Here is a 25,258-nt window from a genome sequence, read left to right as displayed (position 1 = left end):
TTATAAGTATTATTAATAAGTAGTAGTAATAAATATATATAATTATAGTGTAAACGATGTTATCATTACCCCTTAAAGATAGCTTTCTTACAGAAATTTGGTGCTCTTTTAAAAGCTTAAGTAATAGATGAACAATGAATATTACAGTTGGAACCTTACTGTATTTAGAACTTGGTTATAAATACAACCTTCCTGCGTCTATTGAAACAATGTATTAAAAACAAGTAAACAAATAAAGTAAAATATCTATCCTTCAAAAACAAAACAAACAGATGGTATTCACAACATACCTACATAACAGTAGAGACAAAGAGTGTAGTAGAATGTTAACAGATAAAAATAGGATAAATTAAACTCCATTGTGATTAAATAGTTATATATATATTGCTGTATGTTAATTCTTGTCTGTACTATTACATAGGAATGATGAAACTGACATCCCTATTATTGTGTTTACATTGTTTTCTAATGATTAACATTAGCCGTTCTTACATTTCCTTAGTTTTTGAAACATTTTTTTCTTTACTTGTTGTCATAGTTGTCTCCTGATAGAACTTTTCTTGGTTTTGTCAAATAAGTCTTGAGAAGTCAAAAACTGTAAACACCGTATGATATTTCTCGAACGTAATTTAGAGTTTGTAACTTCGTTTTTGTCTAAAATTAAATTGCAGTTATTGGTATATTAATCGAGATATTTTTACTAAACGACTTTTTTTCCCTCATTATTTCTCTCCAAGACAACACTTTGGAAAAAGCTGTTTAATATGTACACGAACATTGTCGCCATGACGATACGTCGTGAGAAGCCGTTTGAAGAAACATGCTCATGTTAGCACTTTTCCATTATAAATGTTAAATGGTATTATAGCATTAATTTCTCTTAGGAACTGACTTCAAGACAAAATGTATTTAAAATTCATTACTTTGAACTTTGGTCTTAAGGAATCTCAAAAATAATGGTTTGAAATCCTGTATTATATAGTCTTATTTTATTTGAATACGATCAGGTAGTTTTTGGTGTCAGGCATACAGGCTACAACTGGACATCAGGCCTAAAATTACTTTTATCTTTTAGATTATTTTTAGGAGTATTCTATATTTTCTAACATCAAGTCAACAATATTTAGTCCAACACGACTAAAGGCGATTTCTCTTTCACACGTGCAAAAATGTGCTATTGCAGCATAGGTAGAACTAATTATGATTTCTGTTTCCCACGTTGAACAATGTGCTTCTACAATGTGTATAAAATAAATCAGGCCCGGCATGGCCTAGCGCGTAAGGCGTGCGACTCGTAATCCGAGGGTCGCGGGTTCGCGCCCGCGTCGCGCTAAACATGCTCGCCCTCCCAGCCGTGGGGGTGTATAATGTGACGGTCAATCCCACTATTCGTTGGTAAAAGAGCAGCTCAAGAGTTGGCGGTGGGTGGTGATGACTAGCTGCCTTCCCTCTAGTCTTACACTACTAAATTAGGGACGGCTAGCACAGATAGCCCTCGAGTAGCTTTGTGCGAAATTCCAAACAAACAAACAAACAAATAAATAAATCATGATTTTTATTACACATGTGCAACAGTGTGCAACTATATTATATGCAAAATAAATTATGATTTCTATTTCACATATGGAACAATGTACCGCTTCAGTATATGAAAAATGAACGTCTTTAAAAGTGTAGGATATATAAGTTTAATGAATCTAACATAACAATGCGTCACATATTATATGTAGAAACAACTTATATTTCTAGTTCAAACAGATCAATAATTACGTCTGAGAACAATGCCTGTGATCACTCATTAATAAGAAGATTTGGACCAATGAGAAAACAGCATTATGCTTCTTTGTTTGCTTGATGTTAAACACAAAACTACACTATGGGCTATCTATGCTCTGCCCACCACAGGTATTGAAACTCAGTTGTTAGAGTTGTAAGTCCGTAGATATACAGTTGCGTCACTGATGGGTAAAAAATTATGAAAAATTGAATGCGGAAGTTATTATTAGGTTAGATTTAATCCTTGAACATGGGGAATGCTGGCCGCCGTTTAAGGGTTAATATCTTTTCTTACAATAGCTGTTGTTGTTTTCTTTATGCTACTCTACAGAAACACTTTGTTTACCTTTTACACAATAAAAATATTATCTTCTGAAACGTCCTACACGTTGATTTCTGCTTGATCCTTAACTTTTAACGCGTTTATGCTTGGTTAGTGTTAAACATAACTAAAGTACTGAATGCCTTCTTATACAAATGAAGATTTTAAAAAAATATCAGATTTCATGTTTGAAATATAATTTTATTCGCGTATGTGTGTTTGTGTAAAATAATAACCTAAATGTTTTGTTATTCCTCATGTTTCAAAGTAACTCCTGATTTTTATGTCGTGAGTAACTACAATTATGAAAGTTAGCGAACCGGTAACTTTTCTGTTTATTATATCACTTCAAAAATATAAAATAAAAATCATATAAATATATCGGAAATAACGTTGCAAAATGGTAATCATAAAGAATAGCAAACGCTAGAAGTTTTCCGTTCCTTATATGTGAAATGACTTTTACATGGATTGTGGTCTTGATCGTTATGGTGGGGGGTGGGGGGTACGCCAGTTAACGATTTCGATATACGTCTGGAAATACTTCTCACGCAGCCAGTTTGATAACTCTATTTCAAAACTCGTTCAGCCAAAACTTCGGAAAACTCTCAGTTTCTAACACTTTGAAAACAACCGAACTGGATTCTATTTGGAGTAGACTGAAGTTTTATTATTTTTTCTTACAGCTATATTGTAGGTTTTCCATTTATTCAGCGAGGATATTGTAAAAGTGTTTTCCTCTACGAAGCCTGCAAACTGATTTTCGTGTGACTTTCAAACTCCGAGTTTGACAGGCTGTTTAAATAGTCAATCCGTTACTTCATGCATCATGATACAGAAAAGTGCACATCTGGGGCTTCTCGATAACGGTTATATTACCTTTTTAAGAGTTACTCACGAGTCTTTTGTCTAGGCCTGCAATTTCCTCATTTGTACCTATTTAACCTGCAGTTATGTAATGAAGCGTTAATTAAGCCATTGAAACATAGATGGATATCTAACAAAATTAAGAGTAACGGAAATCGTATCATATTTGACGTTGTCCCCCATAAACATTTCCTAACAACCAACAACAATAATGATATATTTTGCGTAGAATCGTAAAATAAGACCCATGTTATTTACATCCAAATCTCCCTCTAGTGATCAGTTTTTCTCTTCCTACTTTCTTTTCTTTTCTGAGACACCACGTTTCTTCCGTCCAGAATTCAGGCTAATTCTTATCTGTTTATGGCTCTTCGCTAATAAAACAACATATTTTAGAACTCATCGCTTTAGAAATTAAAAATAAAGGTTTATATACATATATTCTGGCCCGGCATGGCCAGGTGGGTTAAGGCGTGCGACTCGTAATCTGAGGGTAGCGGGTTCGCATTCCCGTCGTGTCGAACATGCTCGCCCTTTCAACCGTGAGGCGTTATAACTTGACGGTCAATCCCGCTATTCATTGGTAAAAGAGTAGCCCAAGAGTTGGCGGTGATGACTAGCTGCCTTCCCTCTAGTCTTACACTGCTAAATTAGGGACGGCTAGCACAGATAGCCCTCGAGTAGCTTTGTGCGAAATTCAAAAAACAAACAAACATACATATATATATTATATTTTAAGACTTTTATTTCAGATTTCAGCTTCAGGATTTAAGACCGTAGAATTCCGTGTTCGAACTCTGCAGCACAGCCAGAACGTCGTACAACTTTGCGTTAAAGCAAAACAAACGCATCTAACAACTCAAATTAAGATTACTATAAAACACCCCACCAGAGATACAGCGGAATGTCTGCGGACTCCTCCCTCTAAAAACCGGTTTTGATATCCGAGGTGGGCAAAGCACAGATAGCCTATTGTGTAGTTTTGTGTTTAATTCCAAACAAACAAATACGGTACTATAGAAGAATGAGTGGCATGGTTTAGTTACTCGCATCTTTGATTACTAAGTGCTTACCCGCCTTTCACTTATCTTCCTGTTTGTATTAATGCTGTTTTTCTGTTCTATTTTGAAGTTTAAACCTTGCAACATTTATTTAAAAATCTTACTTGAAGCTTACATATATGTTCCAAACACTTTTCTTGCTAGTTAGAAAAATAAGTTACAAATACTTTTTCTTTATTTGGTTTTCCTGGTTATGAGGGAAAACACCAATTATATGAGAGTTCTATCCCCAAAATAGCGTGCGCTATATGAGTGGAATGGGCCATGACTTGAGTTAGAATTATTACTTCCTGTGTCCCCATAGTGTCAGTTTGTCGCTTCACAGGGACACTGAAAGACATCATGTTGTGTTGTTAAAGGGTGGCTTTTAACAGCTCCTTATCCGACCTTCTCATATTTTCTAACGGTTTCTGTTTTACAGGTTGTGTTTTCAACAAATATGCTGTTCCTGAAAAAAACAACAACGTAAAATATACTCGTTGCAATTTGCTTAAAAACTTACAAAGGCAGCAAGAAGAAAACAACCCATTGGCACAGCGGCGTATCTGCGGACTTTCAACGCTAGAAACTTGGTTTCGATACCCGTGGTGGGTGAAGCACAGATAGCCCATTACGTAGCCTTGTGCTTGATTTCAAACAAACAAAAAAGAAGAAAACTACAATAACAGCGCTATCTATTGCAATATTTAGAAGTTTCTACCTCAGAACCAAAACGTAGCCTGTCAGTAACTCAGCAGAAAATCTGGAAGCTCATAATAAACAGTAAAATCTAAGTTTCAATACGCGTGGCGAGCACAGCATAGATATCCTGATGTGTAATTTTGTGCTTAACAACAAACTAAATATATACTTTAGTGATGTAGGTGGCGTGGTTAACCCGCTCGGACTGCATTTTAAGAAAGACGTTCAAATTCCACTATCTGGCCAGAAAAGTGTAACCCAAAAGTTGACGGCGAGTGCTATTACCTCGCTCCTTGCTATTTTACCTATCTGTTGAAAAATAAGATCAACTATATGCATCTAATCTTATTTAGTTTTGAGCAAAAATTATAAAAAATATTTAACTGAATAAAAAATCCGACACTTAAGTAAAGTAGTTTGATTTTAATTTCCAATTAGCATAATAAATACTCACGATATTACGTCTTCTATTCTATTTTAATAAGTGATTAAATGATTAAAGTTTTATAGATATATATCTTTAATACATGTCTCATTTTCTCAGTTATTTTTATACGTAATTGGACTACGCCTTCTGTGAATTATTCAACCAACAAGGAACTGCCATAAAGTAGCAAAATCTCATTTTCAAACAAATGGTTGCTGGCTAACGTTGTGATAAAGCTGTAGATTTTGAGTCTTGCGATGCGAGTCAGGTTTGAATCAGTGCCATAACACATAATATTTCCCACATTACTTTTAAGTCTAGGATGCGTTATAAGAAAGACTGTTAGTTCCTTAGAGTGAATGGTAGGTAATAAACTGCAACTGACCTCCATTTGCCTACACGCATGTCAGTAGTTCAAAATTACTGACTGTAGCAGATTAATGACTGTTTGTAATTAAGCCCAAAGTTACACAACGGGTTATTTACGTTCTGCCTGCCACAGGTATAGAAACCAGGTTTTTAGAGTTGTAAGTCCCAATACATCTCGCTGTGCCACTTCGGCTTTGTCATAAACAGAAAATACAAATATTTGAAGAAATTATTCATTTATTGTTGAACAGATCACAAACATATAATAATACAAACTCTTCAACAGTGAAACGTCTATACCTCGCTTACAGATATAAATACTCAGAGTTACAAATACCTAAAAATATCAAAATTATGTACAATAATTCCTCTTTACAATCTAATTTTTTTTATGTTTCACTAGAGTGATTCTCTCGTCAATGTTTAAGCGACTGAAACGCCACTATGTCACACTTTTTTAACAGAAAAGCATAAAATGAAAATTCTATAATGTTCGTCGTGCAGAACCATACACATTTCACAGTATGTTTCTTTACATAAGAAATAACATATGTTTAACTAGAATTAAACATTCGTCAATCCTTAAGCGACTGGAGGCCACTATGTCACACTTCTTTAAAACAACAAAATAAAATTAAAATTCTATAATTTATCATTCAGAACCATATATATTTCACAGTATATTTATTTACGTAAGAAATAACACATGTATGTATCTAACATTGGATATAATTCCTAACAATACAATTCGATAAAAATATCTATAATTTTTTTTTCTTGGCGTTAAACCTGCCACGTATCAGTTATTTCGTTTTACTGCATAATGTTTCATGATGAAAACAATTCTCACTCCTCGACTTAAAAACTCGCGAGGACGCTCTTACCGGAGTCAATGTAAACGTGCGAGCCTTAGGTTAATAGTGAAACTAGCTTCCCGAAAACGGTTACTAATAAATGATCAATTATACAGTCAATCACGTTTAAATTTTACAGCAAATTATATTTTCACTTGTTTCAATCACTTAGTTTTGAATCCAGAGATATGCCTTCCACCAAACGGTGCACAGTGGAATTATGTTTCGATAATTTAAATTTAACCCTCAACTAAATGTCAAACAATTTTATAAACAGAAGAGCAAAAACAACAAAACATCAAGGGTCCAAAATATTTCAGTAAAGTTGTTTACATATTATTTTACTGTAATGGATGTACGAAAAAAAAAGTGTTAACTTCCCTTTGTAATACATGTGGTAGTTTGATAAGTTTCGCATTTAACAGATGAACAAATATCCATGCTCCGAAATATTTAACTTTTTGTTATTTTTTTATTAGATAAAACACTATAAACCATCAGTAACACGATTTCAATAGTATTACAGCTCATTGTAGCTAATAAGATTGTTCAAACCTATATTTGTCTGTATACGTTAACAGTTTTAATGTTATGTACGACTGTGTTAGGTTTAAACGCCTGATATATATATATATATATATAAGTGTTTGTGTGTGCATACATACACTCCAGACAAAATTATTCGTCTGGAATAATGGAAACAGCATAAACAGCCACCTGGTGTTCGAAACAGCGATAACCGCGCTCGTTATCTCTCTTCTGATGACTGTAACTAACCATCTGAAGCATAGCCTTGTTTCGTGTCGTTTATCAGTATCTCCTGCTCACAGTGTAGTCTACTGTGGTATAGGACACGAGTAACAAAACGCAACAGGGGCTGTTTCGTTTAGATATATTTATTACTGCACTGAATGACCTAACTTCGCTCCGATGCGTTACGATATCACAAATCTCTGGAATAACCCTTTCTTCGGGAAAAATACGTGATCAACACTGTACTGAAACTAAACAATTGGTTTGAACAACACTTCTCGTTCAACACTGTACTGAAACTAAATAATTGGTTTGAATAACAGTTCTTGTTCAACACTGTACTGAAACTAAATAATTGGTTTGAATAACAGTTCTTGTTCAACACTGTACTGAAACTAAATAATTGGTTTGAATAACAGTTCTTGTTCAACACTGTACTGAAACTAAATAATTGGTTTGAATAACAGTTCTTGCTCAGCATTCTACTGAAACTAAACAACAGGTTTGAACAACAGTTATTTTTCAACACTGTACCAATTTAGACTTTCTAATACATAAACTACACACTTGTTAACAATGAATTTCCAAATCGTAAACGAAACAGGGCATTGATAGTCAGTTTAAAGACAAAGGCTTATTACTTTAAGAACCGTTTCATTTGTTCTTTAATATCTCCAAATACCACTTGTGGGTCAACGGTAACTTTACAAACCAATGCTAAAATTTACGTTAAAACAAGAACACTCACCCTCACCCACAGATAATTTCTGATGTTGTTGTGAACGTCTTTTTTTCTTGTCATTCTTCCTTAATGTTTTACTTTTTCGTTATATTGTTTTTCTACCAGTATTCCTGCTTTTTATGTTCCTTTTGTATTTTACAAAATATTACGAAATCCAAATTACGTCAGCACATTTTCATCACCTAACTTTCCTTTCTGATAGTAGTTTCCTTTTGCTACGTGTTCACTTTTCTTAATTCACTTTCCAAGTTTGGTTTTAAAAGAATGTTTTAGTTAAGCAAGCGGTGCAACTTCTAAGATTAATGCTCAAACCAACCAGTATAAACACGAAACTATTTTAGAGTTTTACTTGGAACCAGAATTGAGCAGGCGGGCTCGCGCTGGTTCGGGAATTATCCTTATTTATATGGTGTAACCCCTGTACCAATCAGTAGGGGAGAAGATGGGGAGGTCAAAACGCCATCTGCAAAACATCCAGAAACTTTCCCGAACCTGAAATTGACCAAATCATTGATACGTGAAGGGAACTATTACTGTATTATTAGTGGCACTATACAACATACATACTGTATTATTAGTGACACTATACAATATACATACTGTATTATTAGTGACACTATACAATGTACATACTGTATTATTAATGACACTATACAATATACACACTGTATTATTAGTGACACTATACAATGTACATACTGTATTATTAGTGATTATACAATGTACATACTGTATTATTAGTGGCACTAACAATATACATACTGTATTATTAGTGACACTATACAATATACATACTGTATTATTAGTGACACTATACAATATACATACTGTATTATTAGTGACACTATACAATATACAGACTGTATTATTAGTGACACTATACAATATGCATACTGTATTATTAGTGACACTATACAATATACATACTGTATTATTAGTGACACTATACAATATACATAACCTTTGAACATTTTAGATCCCTAAGTTTGAATCCCCACTTGAGCTGACTGGCGCCCTCACGTTTTCCCTCTATAACAAATCTAGGGAAAGCTCTTGGTTTCTGTGACACTGGTATCGCGCTCTGACGGACATATTTGTTTGACATGTTTAGATTTTAAATTTGTCTAGCCTTAACAACCGATTTAATACCGTAGTACAACGTTTCACTTATCATGGAATGGTGATCTAACAGTGAAGAACAATAAATGGGATTAATCGTATAGTTTGATGTCACACATGCTGTAGTATAAAAGACAAGGGTTGTTTGAAAATACGTAAAAAAAAAGAAAGTTTAAGTTCTTGATGAAAAACATAAAACAGAAGAAAAACGTACAGAAAATTATTTAAAAAAAAAAAAACGTTCTGATTCCACCCCCGATAAAATTGAATTGGTCGTTCCGTAACTTCACTTTACTGTTAAAGTTATAATGTCTTGAACAGAGTAACTGGATTAAGACTTAATCGGGCATCCACGTGGTCGGGATTTCGTCATAAGCCTACTTCAAGTGACCTCTTGAAAGTAGCTTATAAAATGCCGAACTTTCGATATTCACAGATTAAAAGAGACGCCGTAGCTGAAATATAGGTATTTTAATAGGCCTAACTAAAAAGTGAGATTTGATACATCGTTTACACAGTAAAGTTTTGACTGCCTTCCGAGTTTCAAATGATGAATTGCTTCTTTTCTATTTATCTATCTTCTGGTGTTTGTTCTGGTAATTGTTTAAATTGTTTAAACAATTAAACTAAGTGAAGTATCTTTGTCTAAGCCTAATAATTCGCTCAATTCTATACCCATCATCAGAGTGAAAACCTAAATAAAAGATAGCAACTTTTTCTGGTTGCAAATATGTGTTCTATAGACAAATTATACTATGCACATCTTAGTGTTTAATTTCTAAAATGGCAAAAGGGAAATCTTGTCTAAAGTTATGGTACTGTAAGGTTCTGATGCACATCCACATACATGACTTCATTACTAATCGCCATTGCAAGATTAAAAGAGAAATAAGTTCAAATATCAGGAGTCGTAATACATATCATCTTCTGTGACACTAGTTAATTACTGTATTGAGAATATATCGTGAATTATAGACACATACTCATCAGTAGGTAAAATTGTAGCATATATCACGAACAAACAGAACTGTTCCTTGTCATGCATCATTAGCGGGTAAAACTGTAGCAAAAGTCACGAACAGGTAGCACTGTTTCTTGTCATGCATCAATAGCGAGTAAAACAAAACAAAAACATTATAGCATAAGTCACGAACAGGTAGCACTGTTTCTTGTCATGCATCAATAGCGAGTAAAACAAAACAAAAACATTATAGCATAAGCAACGAACAGGTAGCACTGTTACTTGTCATGCATCATTAGTGGGTTTAAAAAAAAGCAAAAGAAACTGTAGCATAAGCCATGAACAGGCAGCTCTGTTTCTTGTCATGCATAATTTGTGGATAAAATTGTAGCATAAGTCACCGATAGGTAGCACTGTTTCTTATCATATATATCGCTACTGTTATTCAGATGGTAAGAGAAAACAATATTTAAATTTCGCGCAATCATTAATAAAATTAAAACACTTGTTTTCTTTCTCCAGAAGCAAATGGTAAAATAACCTAAGTAGTTAAAGCTAAACAAAGTTACAAAGTACAATGAGTTCCTCTCTTTTATAACTAAAATCTATATGTCAAAACCAAACATCAGTATTATTAAATATTTCGATACGAAAATTATATTTGGCCAACAGACCTGAAATTCGTTAGAGATTATTTCTAAATACAAAGTGTTTTACACTTTAAAATATATAAATAGATAAATATACATATATACTTTGATATAGTAGAGACTAACGTCGGGGGAAAAACGTTAAAACACGAGTAATTATCTTGATGAAGTTTATATTTTTAGAGACTACTGGAAGAGGTAGTGAACAGATAAAACATTAAAGAGTTTTCAGCCCCTTCAGGAGGACTGATGAACCTGTGTGGTGTACGATCATCCTCTCCTTTCACCTCAGTAACCAATACTTTTTGGTTGATACTTGGAGTATCTTTTGGTGGGTAGCACACAAAGTTATCAAAAAGTTCACCCGTGTATCTCTGGTTCGACTGAGAAAGTATTTCTGTATTATTCTTCAGGTCTTTGCACTTCGGGGAAAGAGCTGGATTGCCCCCCACAGGAATCACGGTGTGTTCCACAGTGTTTCCAGATGTCAGTTTTAGCACTGCTGCACTAGGCAATTGATTTGGTTTTCGGTTTCTCACACTCGGTAAATGGTAAGAGCTGCTGGAGCACAGAAAAAGTCTTTTGACGTTCTTTCGAAGTGCTTTGTTTCGAAAAACATAAATATACGGATCAATAATAGATGCCGCCACCGCCATTAAACTAACCAATTCAGCAAAATATGGTGGCATCCATTTGTCTTCGCTAGCAAAGCTACTCACGAATAAAATAGTGAAGAAAGGACCCCAACAAAACAGATAAGAAGTAATCACTAAGAGTCCGGTTCGAATAGCTTTCCACTCGTCTCCAAACATGGAAGACTGGCTGGTGCTGGAACTACGCCGACAAGGTTTAGTCTTTGGAAAGTGGGGGTTTGAGCCCTTAGTTATGGAACCTGGGATTTGAGTATCGGGGGTGATGGTTCCTAGACTGTGCTTTCGCGCTCGCGCATTATTAGCACGAGCAGCTTGAAGCATGGAGAAATAAATCGAACTTATCTTGACGAAAGGAAGCAAGAACCCAGTAGAAGTAAGTAGCCCAGCATAAAGCATGCTCGCAGAATCACCTAGCGGACCAGAAAGCACACAGTGATTCCAGGAAGGTTTGAACTTAATTGTAGAGACACCAGTTACTGTAGGCAAAACCAGAAGAAGGGACAAAGACCAGCTTCCAATGATGAGATACACAGTTCTGCGTTTCGTCGTGGAAGAGGTGTATTGTAGAGGACTGTTCACTGCTCTGTTTCTATCCATAGATATTAAGACCAAAGAAAATGCTGTTTCTAAAGCGAAACAAAGTGACATGGCTCCGCTCGCTTGGCACCAGACGTCACCAAATATCCATCCCTCATGAATAACGGAAATTATTATGAATGGTAATACGAGCACGGAATGTAACAGGTGGGTCACCGACAAATTTAACACAAATCTGTTTGAACTAGTTCGTAGAAGTGGCTTTTTGTAAAACACAAGGAGAGCAAGACCGTTGCTAATTGAACTAGCTGTAAGAATTACCAGCAGACCCGCAATGTGCACTTCTAGCGAGATAGATTGGTATGTAAAGTGCGACGTGTTAGGAAGGTCTGTATGGCTTTCGGAAAGTTCACTCCAAACTACACCTTGGAACTGAGATACGTTGTTCATCTGGTAGAGTTCCTTCAACTCCAAAGCATTAGTTCTGTGGTCCTGAATTATCACAGCCATTTTTCTTCCTCATTCCAGCCCGCTCCAAAGTCCTGTTCGAGAGTGTAAAATATTGAATCAGATTAAGACGTGTACATACTAATCGAAGGTTTATAAATATTCTTTTGTTTTGCACAAGCCAATAAAAAGAGCTGTTAATTAACATTCATCTTAACAGACCAATGGAAAGATTTATCAATAAACACGAGCCAATGAGAAGATCCATTAATATGCACATTGTTTACGATAACCAATGGGAAAATTTATTACCGAACATTTCTTTAAACTGTTATTTTTCAGTCAATCTCGTAATACTGCACGAGAGCAGCAGATTTTTCTGCAATAATACATGTTGTAAAAAAAAACAAAAAAACTTGATATTTATAATACTCCCATAATTTTTACAGTTATTTATAATAGAGCATCTTCGGTCTCCTGTAGATATCTTAAGCAGTTTTTACCATAAATCAATCCTCTGGTTATATCATTTATCAGGATCACACAGGAACATACCCTGTTAATAACTGGTATTCAGCCGATCCCTGTTATCCAATCAGTTGTCGAAGCTGAAAACAAATAACCAACTTTGCCATAAGATGCCCAAGTTGGAGTTATTCTTTTAAATTGCATCTTCTGTGCTCCAAACTTTGGCTTCACTTCAGCATAATCAATCAACAGCGTATATTAACGTTAATCAAAATAGCATTGTAGAATTTTAGAATTTTCAGACAAAAATACAGAAGTGCTATCTACGAATAGTCGTCTTGATAAAGCAAAGGAAAGACACGTGGTCAACAGCACCCATTGCAATCTCTTGTCTGACGAATAATGAGAGTTGACCGACACTGGCCTAAAGAACAGAGCGCGTTTTCAAGGAAAATGGAAGCAAACAATGAAATACTTGATTCACAGTTCAGAAATGCAACCATTAGGCCACGCCTGGTCCTGGTACTTTAGGATTATTTATAAACTATCTGAACTTCACAACCAATACCTCATTACGACCTCTTCAGACAACAGTTAAAACATTTTAATAAAATGTTGTTTTACCAAAACTAGTAGTCATATTCAAAGCAAGCTTACAAAAACAATACATGACGGAATAAGGAAACGTATGCTTTTTTTTTTGTCAGAAATTAAATAATTGCTTTAAATACTGTTAATATGAAAATTGATACAGATTTTCTCAAGGTTTTACAGCTTTTCAAAGTGTCTTTATCTGAACCAAGTTCATTCAAAATGCTCCTATCTAGTCGTGAACTAGTTAAACATAGTCACTGTATTTAAGACATCTATGTCAGCTTTGTTAACATTGCGCACTAGCTGACAGCTAGCCAAATACAATGAAAAGTGTTGTCCTATCTGCTTGATGTCTGTCCTCTACAATTAAAAAATTAAGAGACAGCTTGCAATAGCTAGGTGAATCTAGGTCTGTTATCATACGGTACGCTTGTTATTAAAACATTGCTTGCTTTAGCACGAACATTTAATTAGACGAGAGGCTGTTAGAAATGTCAAGTTCTGTAAGTGAGTGAATTCAATCAACCTGTCAGAAAAGACTTTGACGGTTTTAATTTGGAAGATTAAAAGACTGTCGATTCATTTTTATTCTGTCTCATAAGCTCGTTATCTTTCCTTGGGACACAAAGAGTTAAGCAAGGTAACTTTGCAACCAGAAACAGCCGTAAGTGAACATGACTTAAAAACAAGATAATAACTGGTTTATGGTAAATATCGTATATTTTCATAAAACTCCGTTTAAGGGTCAATTGGTTTTTTACACTGCTTAGTGATAACAGAAACGCTCTATATATTTTAAGTCAATTGGCAAAGTGACCACATTGCCAGGTGGTGTTCGCTTTCAACAGTACAATAACCACAATTTTAAAATACTGGGATACTTACAAGACTTTCAATGATAGCATTCCGTTGTTAGTTCTAAAACTGTACAACAACATGGATTGTTAAAAAGCTTTGAATGGTTTCGTTAGTTTAATACCACGACTGTACAACAACATAAACTCCCATGAGGCTCTGCTAAACAGCAAGGATGTTAAATCCCACTACTACATAACCACATGTCATATCAGTTCATTTTTACTTGTTTATGTCTACATACTGTGCGACACACGTTGTTTATCACTCACTGTATGGTGGACGCGTATATTTTAAAATTCGTGATTTATACAGGAAACGTTACTGCTTTAAAAATTTTATTCTATACAGGAAACATTACCGTTTTAAAACTCGTACTTTCTATAAAATACATAACCGATTTAAAGCTGATATTATATATAGGATACATTAATGCTTTAAAGTTCCTACAGTATCTACAGAAGACATTACTGTTTTAAAATTCGTTCTTTCTACAGGTGGCATTGCCATTCTACTTAACCTTTGCTAAAAATGTGCGGGCCTTTACGTTCTTTCACTTTCATTCAAACCAGTGACACGATACGCGTCTACTTCTATAGAGTGAGGTCTCACCGTTTGAGAAAATAATAATGTAAAGTCAAGAATTTTTTAATAAGAGCTAATCACTATGTATGAGTGTGTTTGTTTTTCTTATAGCAAAGCCACATCGGGTTATCTGCTGAGCCCGCCAAGAAGAATCGAACCGCTGATCTTAGCGTTGTAAATCCGTAGACTTACCGCTGTACTAGCGCGGAGCAAAAACTAATTGAACTTTTAATTTTATAAAAAATTAAGCTACAGTTCTGGAATTTAAAATTTGAAACAGTTGTATTTCCTCCTCTGATACAAGTGTCTTTTCAAAGCGTTTTCTGTTTCAAAATACAGAATTTCAAAATATGTTCTTCCCTGCCCCATCTCAGAAAATCGACAAGAAGATGACAGTGAGAACCATTTCAAGTGAGATGTAGAACGCGCTACAGGATATTCAGGCACTTCAGAGAAACTGCTCAAGGCGTTTTCGTGCCTTCACTGGTCTATAAATAGTTCTACCTCTCCCAGCCTTTTAGACCTAAAAGCCTCAAATATTTTCAGATAATACGACTAGGACTCAATGTGAGATGACCATATTTTTAAATAATAAACAGAAATAACTGAAACATAGTACTATAAAAAAACTATTTTTTAACTTTGTATTGTTTGAATACAAAGCATCGAACAGTATATCATTCTACTTTGTTAATGTGCTTAATCCCAACAACTTCCATCAACAGTACCATTGTTCACTTACACCGTATATAAATAATATATCGCCCTCTTCCGACAATAACACTATTGTTCAGTTACGACCTCCTTAATTATACTATTGTTCAGTTATGTTTAAGCAACGTAACATTGTCTCTGATTATGATACCATTATCAAGTGAATTGTCAAAAACATTAGCTTGCTATTCATAATGTTTTTTCTCTAATTTTTTTTTCCAAATAAGTAGTTTGCTCTGATTGGATGTAGATGTTAATGACTAAGTGACTTACCCATTCTTCTAATTATGATGTCATTACTGACATCTATTGCACCCCATTATATCACTGCTGACATTTATCACATCCACATTAAGTATCACAGGAATATAATATCTAATTTTAGCGTTTTAAGCTCTTAAACTTACTACATAGGCAACAGAAAGTAATTTATAACACAAAATATTTTACTACTCGAGAAAAAATAGCATACCAAAGAATTACAGTATCCCACCATTCAATCACACACTGCTTATACAGCTAAGTTCGTATCAGCCTCAAAGCTGTAGTAATTAGTTAGCTTAGATTACTAATACAAGTATGTATATTCTCCTGTCTAGTAATACAGTTAATTAATAATAAAATTTTAATTACAACATATGAACATATATATATATATATTTATATAACAATTATCTGTATTACATCAAAGGCGTAGAAGCGATTACTCAGTTCTGTAGTCCAGATTAAATAGCATGTAAAATACAACATTTTTATTTCAGATGTACAAGTTAACAAATACGTTATCACAATAGCAAAAATATAACAAAACAAAAATACAGAACTATGAACGGTATTATATAAGTAAAAACGGCTCGTTTGGGTTGAGAAAACATTTTACGTAGAGGAGCGAACAACGTTTCGACCTTCTTCGGTCATCGTGAATCTGACGATGAATATTTCTCTACAAGTAGGTTTTCTCGACATCACTGATTATGAACGGTATTATTTTAAATTAAGATTAAGATGTATATATATAGTTAGATAGATAAAACTATTAATCTGATCCACTTTTTGTAAATTCTAATTTTTTCTTGAAGGCTTCTGCAGTTAGTATTATTTCGAAATATACAACAGATAATTAACTGTATGTATTGTGCTCTAAAAAAAGCAAGAAGGAAAGAAACATCGGATATTATAGAAATTAACTAATTAAAAAAGAAGGAAAAATACTTATTCTACTTTCAAATAATCAAACTAGTTCTAGTTTGGATGAGAGGTCTCTGAAACTAAGTCGTTTAGTTATCACCGACAAATCTATTGAGTTACACGTGCTGTCTCGCACGCGGACTCAGAAACCTGCCCCTAATTAAGATGCAGAACATAACCCTACCGGAAGAACTAGGTATAGTTTGTGAAGCAATCTCACGCATTCAGTGGGCCACGTACGTGACAATAAATTGACTCGAGGGGACATGACTTCACTTCACAAGTTGAAAGTTTTTCAAGTGTAATAGTCCATCTTACCCATTTGACGTGCCACTCCGCACACTATCGTGACATACAAACGGAATATATATATATCATAACAGCAATATGGCGTCTTGTCTATTTTCAGCTAAATTAGTTTTAAACCTTTTATTGATGAAACTTCCGTACCGCTAAAGCTTTTTTTTAAAATTAGTGATGCATCACTTCCGGATTTTTAATAAAATTTATTTCTTGCCTGATAAGGTTCAAACATTTTGCCTGTAAAAAACAAAACAAAAAAAAAACATTATGGGCGTTCTCACATTTTCCTTGGTTGTAAGCCGAATTTTAGCTATTGAATGTCATGTACTGAACCTCTTATTGGCATGGGGCCCGGCATGGCCAAGCGCGTAAGGCGTGCGACTCGTAATCCGAGGGTCGCGGGTTCGCGCCCGCGTCGCGCTAAACATGCTCGCCCTCCCAGCCGTGGGGGCGTATAATGTGACGGTCAATCCCACTTTTCGTTGGTAAAAGAGTAGCCCAAGAGTTGGCGGTGGGTGGTGATGACTAGCTGCCTTCCCTCTAGTCTTACACTGCTAAATTAGGGACGGCTAGCACAGATAGCCCTCGAGTAGCTTTGTGCGAAATTCCAAACAAACAAACTTATTGGCATGTTCCCCAACGAAAATTGTCGAAACAGTTGCGCTCCCTCCCCCCAGGAGCACAGCGGCATTTTTGTTTGCTTGTTTGTTTGTTTGTGAATTTCGCCCAAAGCTACACGGGAGGTATCTGTGCTAACCGTCCCTACTTTAGCAGTGTAAGACTAGAGGGAAAATAGCTAATCATCATCACCTACCGCCGACTCTTGGGCTACTCTTTTACCAACAAATAGTGGGATTGACCGTAACATTATAACACCCTACAACTGAAATGGCGAATATGTTTGGTGTAACGGGAATTCGAAGCCGCGACCTTCAGATTTCGAGTCGAGCGCCCTCACCACGTGGCTATGCCGGGCCCAGCGGTGTGTCTGCGACCTTACAACATTGGAAAAGGGCATAGCACAGATAGCCCTTTGTGTAGTCTTGTGCTTACCGACAAACAGGCAAGCAAAAAATAGACAGATAAAGACAAAAAATATATAAATAAATAGATAAAGAAACAGTTGTGTTAGAAATAAATCGTAGTGTGTGCTCCAAACTACAAGTTTTAAATGATAAAGTTTAAAGCAAAAGACTGGGGAGATGACAAGCGGCTTTTTCTCAGTTTTTTTCTATTATAACATACAGCACAGCATTGCATTTCAAAGAGAATCCTTAAAAATACTTGTATGTCTTAAACGAATAATCTGAATTGATAATGTAAAAGTGCTCGTTCCATTAAAGAAAGATTTCAACCATATTGTATGAAGAATAGAATAAAAAAAGTTATTCAAGTTCAATCAAACGGATAATTAAAAGAATTATGTTTCAGTTCTGAATTCTCCCCCCAAAAGGCTGCAGCAGAGAAACGAGATTATCTTTCTAGGAGTCCCCCAGCTGGTACAGCGATAAGTCTACAGATTTATAACTCTAAAATCAGGAGTTCGATTCCCCTCGGTGGACTTAGCAGATAGCCCGATGTGACTTCGCTATGAGAAAACACACACACGCACACACACACCTCTTTCTATGAAATGAAATTACATAGACTACAAGCGTGAAAGTTTCTAAAGATGGTTATGGCTCTCGACTCGTAATATTTTATCATTCGTATTTATAAAGTTTAGAATGTATATTTAAAACAAAAGTCAGTTTCTAATGTAATGCATGGCCAAGTGATATGGGTCGCAGGTTCGAATCTTCCTCCCATTAAACATGCTCGTCCTTCCAGTGGTAGTGGCGTTATAATGTTATGGTCAATCTCACTATTTGTTGGTAAAAGAGTTGCCCAAGAGTACATGGTGGGTGATGATGACTAGCTGCCTTCTCTCTAGTTTTACAGTGCTAAATTATGGACGGCTATCGTAGATAGCCCTCATGTAGCTTTGTGCGAAACTCAAAACAAACTTTCCAAAGACCTTCGACTACCACTAGGCTTATTTAACATTAAACACCGAATAATAATACAGGGAAACAGAGGATCGTGTCTTGATAAGAATCCGGCCAATAACTAATTTTAACGTAATTTGGAGTTGTAGAGTCCAACTTTGCTTCTTATCAAACTGTATTTTAATTCTTTGACTCCAGTATAAAAACATATAATTATCAAATAAGTCTCTCAATAATTTGTTTATTTGTCGTTAAATGCAAAGCTACACAAAGAGCTATCCGTGCTTTGCCCGCCATGAGTATCAAAACACACTTTCTAGCGTTTCAAGTCCGCAGACATACCGAATCACGCAAGAACTAGAATGTCGAAATAAATTAATAAATAAAATAATGAACAATACAATATAAAAATAACGGATTAGTAAATATACAATTATTGAAATGAACAAAATTAAATAAGTTAATCAATAAATATGGATACAAAAGTATGTATTTATTTGTCAATGTATTCATTTCGATATTACTTCATTTATTTTTAAATGTATTTATTTCTTAATTCAGTTATTTATCTTTATGTTCATTATTTTTATAACCATAGTAGTGACGGTTAAAAGTTAACAGAATGTTGTTATTGTTAAAGAAGAGTTAAAAGTAATAAGTAACATAACTTATTTTTACGCTTGTAGTTTGTGTAGCTTGATGTGAAACGTGTTTTTATCCAATAGGTTTAGCACCGGTGGTTAAAGAGATGGTATCTAACACTTACGTTTGTTGCAGTTGTTACTAAACCATGGATATTCTAATTAGTTTCATAACGCGTATTCTGGTTTCTCGTCGTGTATGTATTATTTGCCAAGTATTAAGCAAAGACGGTGTACGTTAAGCAGGTTAACAGTGACTAAACACAACTATGAGAAAAACAGCAACAAATATAAAAGATATCAAATTCAAATCTTTCATTGACAGGATGGAGTCCATCTTTGGTACAGAGCACACTGTTTCACCGGTGTGGCACCAAAATTTATATATAAAAGGTAAAGACCGGAGTAGCTACAACTGATTTAGTAGATCTGGCCAAGTGAAATGGTCTCAGATAACGTATGGTGTATATAAAACAAAGTAGTCCAGTTCAATTATACCTATAAATTGACGCTTCTATAAAAGTTACGTAAAGAAGGGTGTTCCAAACAGAGTTATCTCTGTCATTACGTTTGTTCTGTAAAGAAGACCATCCCTAAAAGAGAGTTATCTCTGTCACTACGCTTGTTTTTCGAGGTGCGTATCTCAAACAGAGAATTATCTCTGTCACTAAATTCAAAACGAGTGAATAAATAATGAGGCATGCTGACCTTGATCAAAAAATAAACGTTCAGCTCGTTGTAGTTAATTACCCTATAGCTACTGAAGACAAATTAATGAGGTCTGTGTAGAAAAAGAGACCAGGCCACAAACGTACTGATCCTTCCAGGCTGCCACTACGAAATGGGCTTCAACAAGCAGCCAACTGGGGCGTTTATTTGTACCTGTGGACTTCAACAGGCAGCCAACTGGGGCATTTATTTGTACCTGTCTGAAGTTTAAAATCATGATCGTGGTCCTGCAGATGAAAATGGACTTGAAATCCCTCACCTCTTCCATCAGTTGTCGATCATCGTTCATGTCTATATCTGATTTGTCCCCTGAAGAAAGTCAAACACTTTCATCCAAGAATAACTATGTACCTATCTCACATCTGACAAAATCATTGCAGGATGGTAAAATGATCAACCTCGTTTACCATCCTTACAATGACATTTTTTTTTTCCACTGGTACATGTTGCACTAAATATTCGGGGAGATATTTTAACACAGAAGTAGTCACATAGGTTTTCATTCAATATGACTGAAGACAAAGGTATTATTACATCCTAACACCCACTTGCTTCATACATGTATTTTGGTAACTATTTATTTTTATATTGTTTGTCAAAAATGTTAAATACAGCTTGGTAAATAACAGACTCAGGAGGTCAAACTCGTGTTAAAAATAATTGTCACTAATCTTTAACAAAAAACAATATTGGACCATAAAAACTGTCGGCCATTTTAGTTTGTAATTTTGAAAGTCAAAACGGTAAAATAAAGCTCGATATACAGCTATGTTTGGATACATCGCAGCTACACTGTTTTAGAATCACTTATAACCAACTTTAAACAAGTAAAGCCTTCCAAAGTTGTCTTTTCTGAGACCCTAACTAGAAATATATTAGAAATATTTAAGAAGCATGAATATCTACATTTCTGGAACACCAACATGCATATAAAACAGCAGAAGCACAGCGAAAGTCAGTTTTACAGAGAGGATACCTATTTCGGTACATGATAAATTCAACATTAGGAGGGATGTATGAAGATCTCATTGTACGTGTTTTTGTGTTTTTTTATTATAAAACTTTGTTCCAAAACATAACGTGACACACTTCCCTGAACTCTCAAACTCTGCGTGACATTATCTTGAAATATTTATCCGACCTCTATACCTGACACATTTCTCCCACTTTTACAACTCTAAGTGATATATTTTCCCCTAATATTTTCAACTGCATGATAAAATTTCCTCTACCTCTACCTCTACAACTCTAGTGGCAAATCCCTCCCACACCTCTACAACCCTACATAACTAAATTTTCTGATCGCTACAAATCTATGTGACGCATTTTCCACTGACCTCTACAATTCTATACCACATATTTTTCCCAGCTACTACAACTCTTTATAGCACATTTTTACCGGCCTTTACAATTCTATAAGACATTTTTTTCTTGGCTTCTAAAACTCTACATAACGAATTTCTTCTCCTTCTACAGTTATAAATGATACATTTTTCCGTCTTTACACCTTTGTGCGACACATTTTCTCCAACCTATTCAACGTTAGTGTCACGTTTCTCTAACCTCTGCAATCCTATGTAACACATTTTTCCTACCTATACAGCTCTATCTGACACCTTTCCTGACCTCTGTAACCATACGTGACATATTTTCTACCTTTGCAACGCTACGCAACGCATTTCTTTAATTTCTACAACTCTGTATAACATATTTTCCCCCGACTATTACAACTATACATGACACATTTCTTCTACCTGTATAACTGTCACAAAACAACGTTGAGAACTGTGAAGTTTATATCTCAAACTTGAAGTGAATAGATGTAAATAACAGTCAATCCAAAAGCTTTACTAAGTGTCTGAAAAGGGGACTGAGTGGTTATCATGGCGGACATCACACGTTGTAAGAATGACAGTCAAGGTCCAGTATTTCATTATAGTAGTCCACAAGTTGGAGGTGGAGGCGTTGTAAGTGTGACAGTCAAGGTCCAGTACTTTATTAGAGCAGCCCACGAGTTGGAGGTGGGAGGTGTTTACTAGGTACCCATCACCTGTAAATTACGAACGGCTAGTACACTTAGCCCTCAAGTAATAAAAGAAATTAGACAAAGACCAAGAAGAAAGAGAAGGATATTACTGCTGTCTCTGTTTGTCTGATAATGTAAGTTAAACAGAACTAATATGTTTAACCTAATAAAATACTAAATGTAGTCTTCTAGACGATTAGAAAAGGTACAAATAAAACCATTTGTTGAACTTACCTTTCAAACGATCATAAATATATCCGTGTTCTGTTAGTCACTATAACATCCGTTTTAAGACAGTTAACTCTTCCATTCGTTACAATAATATATACTTATTATGATAATTAATTGTTTCGTTAGTTAGTGTAACGAATGGAAGAGTTAACTGTCTTAAAACGGATGTTATAGTGACTAACAGAACACGGATGCGTAATTAACACATTAACATTTACAACAAATAGAAGCTGAAACAACTGGTATAAATTAACAAAATATTTATTACAATAAAATACTAGCAACGGTTATCACAGCACCTAGTTATTGAAGTAAAATATTAGTAATAATTATAGAAAAAATTGTTTATCACAGTAAAATGTGAATAGTTATCACAACACTTATTTATTACAGTAAGATATCAGCATTGATTATCAGAGCGACAATGTGGTGAAATAAACTACTAGTAATATTTATCCCAACAGCTTTTTATTGTACCATAATACTAATAATAATTGCCACAAACCAAGTTTATTACAGTAAAATACTAGTAACAGTCGTCACAAAACCTGTTTACCACAGTAGAACCTTAGCATTAATTATGAAAACGAAGTTTACTGAAGTAAAATACAATAATAATTATCACAACGCCAGTTTATGATAGTAAAATACCAATAATAAGCTATCATCACATATGCTATATAATGTGGTTAAATTCATTCACAGTGAGACAGGACGTGACTAAGTGACTAGTGTTTCCGGAAAATAAATGCGGGATTTATTATGCGCCACCAAATAGTGAAAACAAAAGCACCACATATTTTGAAACTATGGATTTCACCGTTATAAGAACGACAGTCAAATCCTAACATTCGGTAGCATAATAACAGCCCGACGGTTGTAGATGGCGCTGTTAACTGTCTTTCATCTCTCTAGTCTTCTAGTTCAAATTTAGAGATAGATATCCTTACGATAACACTTTGTGTAACTTTGTGAGAAAATTTTGAAACAAACAAAAACTCCCTTTCGTAAACTCTCAGGCTACATAAGTCCAGTAAAACATTTTCAGTAAGACAATAAAATCGTGTTTTGTTCACCTTTTAACTGAACAGATCCATTTTCAATTTTCTTTGCTTTAACTACTGAATAATTTACATTGCGTTAAAAATATTGTAGATTTGCAATTATTTCAAAACATACGTGTAAATGGGGCCACATTTTAATTATTCGCGCTTCTTTCTTGTCCTCTATCTCTTATTGTTTTTCGTTTTGTCACCCTTTTACGTGAAAAATGTAACTTTTTTCAATTTATTTCAAGAGTGCAATTATTTACTCTCTGTTTGCATTAGCCTTAGTTAGACTATTCTTCGACCAACAAATCCTATTCTCTAAATTTAAACTAACAGTGCGCATGCGTTGTTCCAATCCAATTTACTACTTGCTGTTGAATATTAGCTTCTAATTCGTCACGTGACATCACTTAATACTTGGTTACTGGAAAGTTTGTTTTTTAATTCTTTTATAAAACATAAACACATCAAATACTTTTTAAAGTTAGTTACCCCAAAAGGAAATTATCTGGGTAAATAATCCCCATTTTTCCTTTTCTCTCTCCTTCTTAATAGTAGTTCGAGCGGTTAGTTTGCTATACTACTTCAATATTACGGTATGTTTACATATGCGATACAATATCCGCGCTAAAAGTTAAGTCACAAGAACTTGGAGCAGCGGCTTCTCTCTCTCTCTCTCCCTGTCTTTGGCGGCACATGTCACATGATGCTGGTTGCCAGACATCGTGTAGTTACCGACAATTAACTTATTATGAATCTGAACGGCAAGTAATTTTCCACTTAATAATTAAACATGCATGCTATAGACTTCAGACAAGTCTAGTTGGTGAAGTACATATAAGCTGACCCCACCAGCTGGATTCTAGTTGTCTACGTGGGAAAAGTCTAGTCCTTCCCAAATATTAAAAAAAAAACAACCTCAAGTATCATTCACGTTTCGTCGTTTCCTTACAAGACATCAGAAGAGCTCACACCTCGTACTAAAATGAACAAAAATCTTACAATACAACAGAAGAGCTCACACCTTATACTAGAATGAACAATAATCTTAAAAGACAACAGAAGAGCTCACAGTTCATACTGGAAAGAACAATAATGAAAATGACATCCTTGTTAATGTTGAAACTTCAAATCTAAATTAATTTATATTTTTCTCATGGCATAATTAATGCTTATTGAGCTATAAAGGTAAATACAGGAAGTAAGATTTCTGACAGATGTAAAAGTATACAGGTTGACAGATAAAGAAATAGGTAGACAAAGATACTATCAGATAGATACAGAAGTAGGTAAATAAACAAGTTATAAGATAGACAGATACAGAAGTAGTAGACAAACAAGCTATAAGACAGACAGATACAGAAGTACATTGGCAAACACACTATTAGACAGATACAAAAGTACATAGACAAACACACTATCAGACAGATCCAGAAGTAATCAGATAAACGCTGTCGGAAGTATACACAAACAGATGCTGTGTAATATATCCAATTTTTTTTATCGAGTTTGAAGTTTTATGTTACAAGGTTTTTCTCACTCTGCCGATTATACAAAAGCCAGTAGCTGTCTTAGTTTGACACAAAGAAAATAACGATTTCAATTTCAGGGATGTCAAGTAGGTTGTTTATCTGTGGGATGAACTGGAGCGTATTAAGGTTAATTTTA

At 34.8% G+C, this 25,258-nt stretch overlaps 1 protein-coding gene across 2 annotated transcripts in view; it reads right to left on the bottom strand.

Moving 5' to 3' along the window:
* Positions 1 to 2,194: 2,194 nt before the first annotated feature.
* Positions 2,195 to 25,258, bottom strand: part of LOC143255525 (high-affinity lysophosphatidic acid receptor-like) — a 35,039-nt gene continuing 11,975 nt past the window's right edge. The window contains exon 2 of one of the 2 annotated variants that reach the window (XR_013030688.1): positions 2,195 to 4,474. Coding sequence is in view for 1 of the 2 variants with exons in the window: in XM_076511330.1 (XP_076367445.1) it covers positions 10,762 to 12,282 (1,521 nt within the window). In the remaining variant the exon portion in view is untranslated. Of the gene's footprint in view, positions 4,475 to 5,761; positions 12,315 to 25,258 lie in introns of those variants that run through there. The other variant, XM_076511330.1, reaches the window with a different exon arrangement.

This window comes from Tachypleus tridentatus, chromosome 7 (assembly GCF_004210375.1).
Source record: "Tachypleus tridentatus isolate NWPU-2018 chromosome 7, ASM421037v1, whole genome shotgun sequence".
In the NCBI taxonomy this organism is placed as follows: Eukaryota; Metazoa; Arthropoda; class Merostomata; order Xiphosura; family Limulidae; genus Tachypleus; species Tachypleus tridentatus.
Note: the sequence above shows the minus strand (reverse complement) of the source record. Positions and strands in the feature narration are given on the sequence as shown.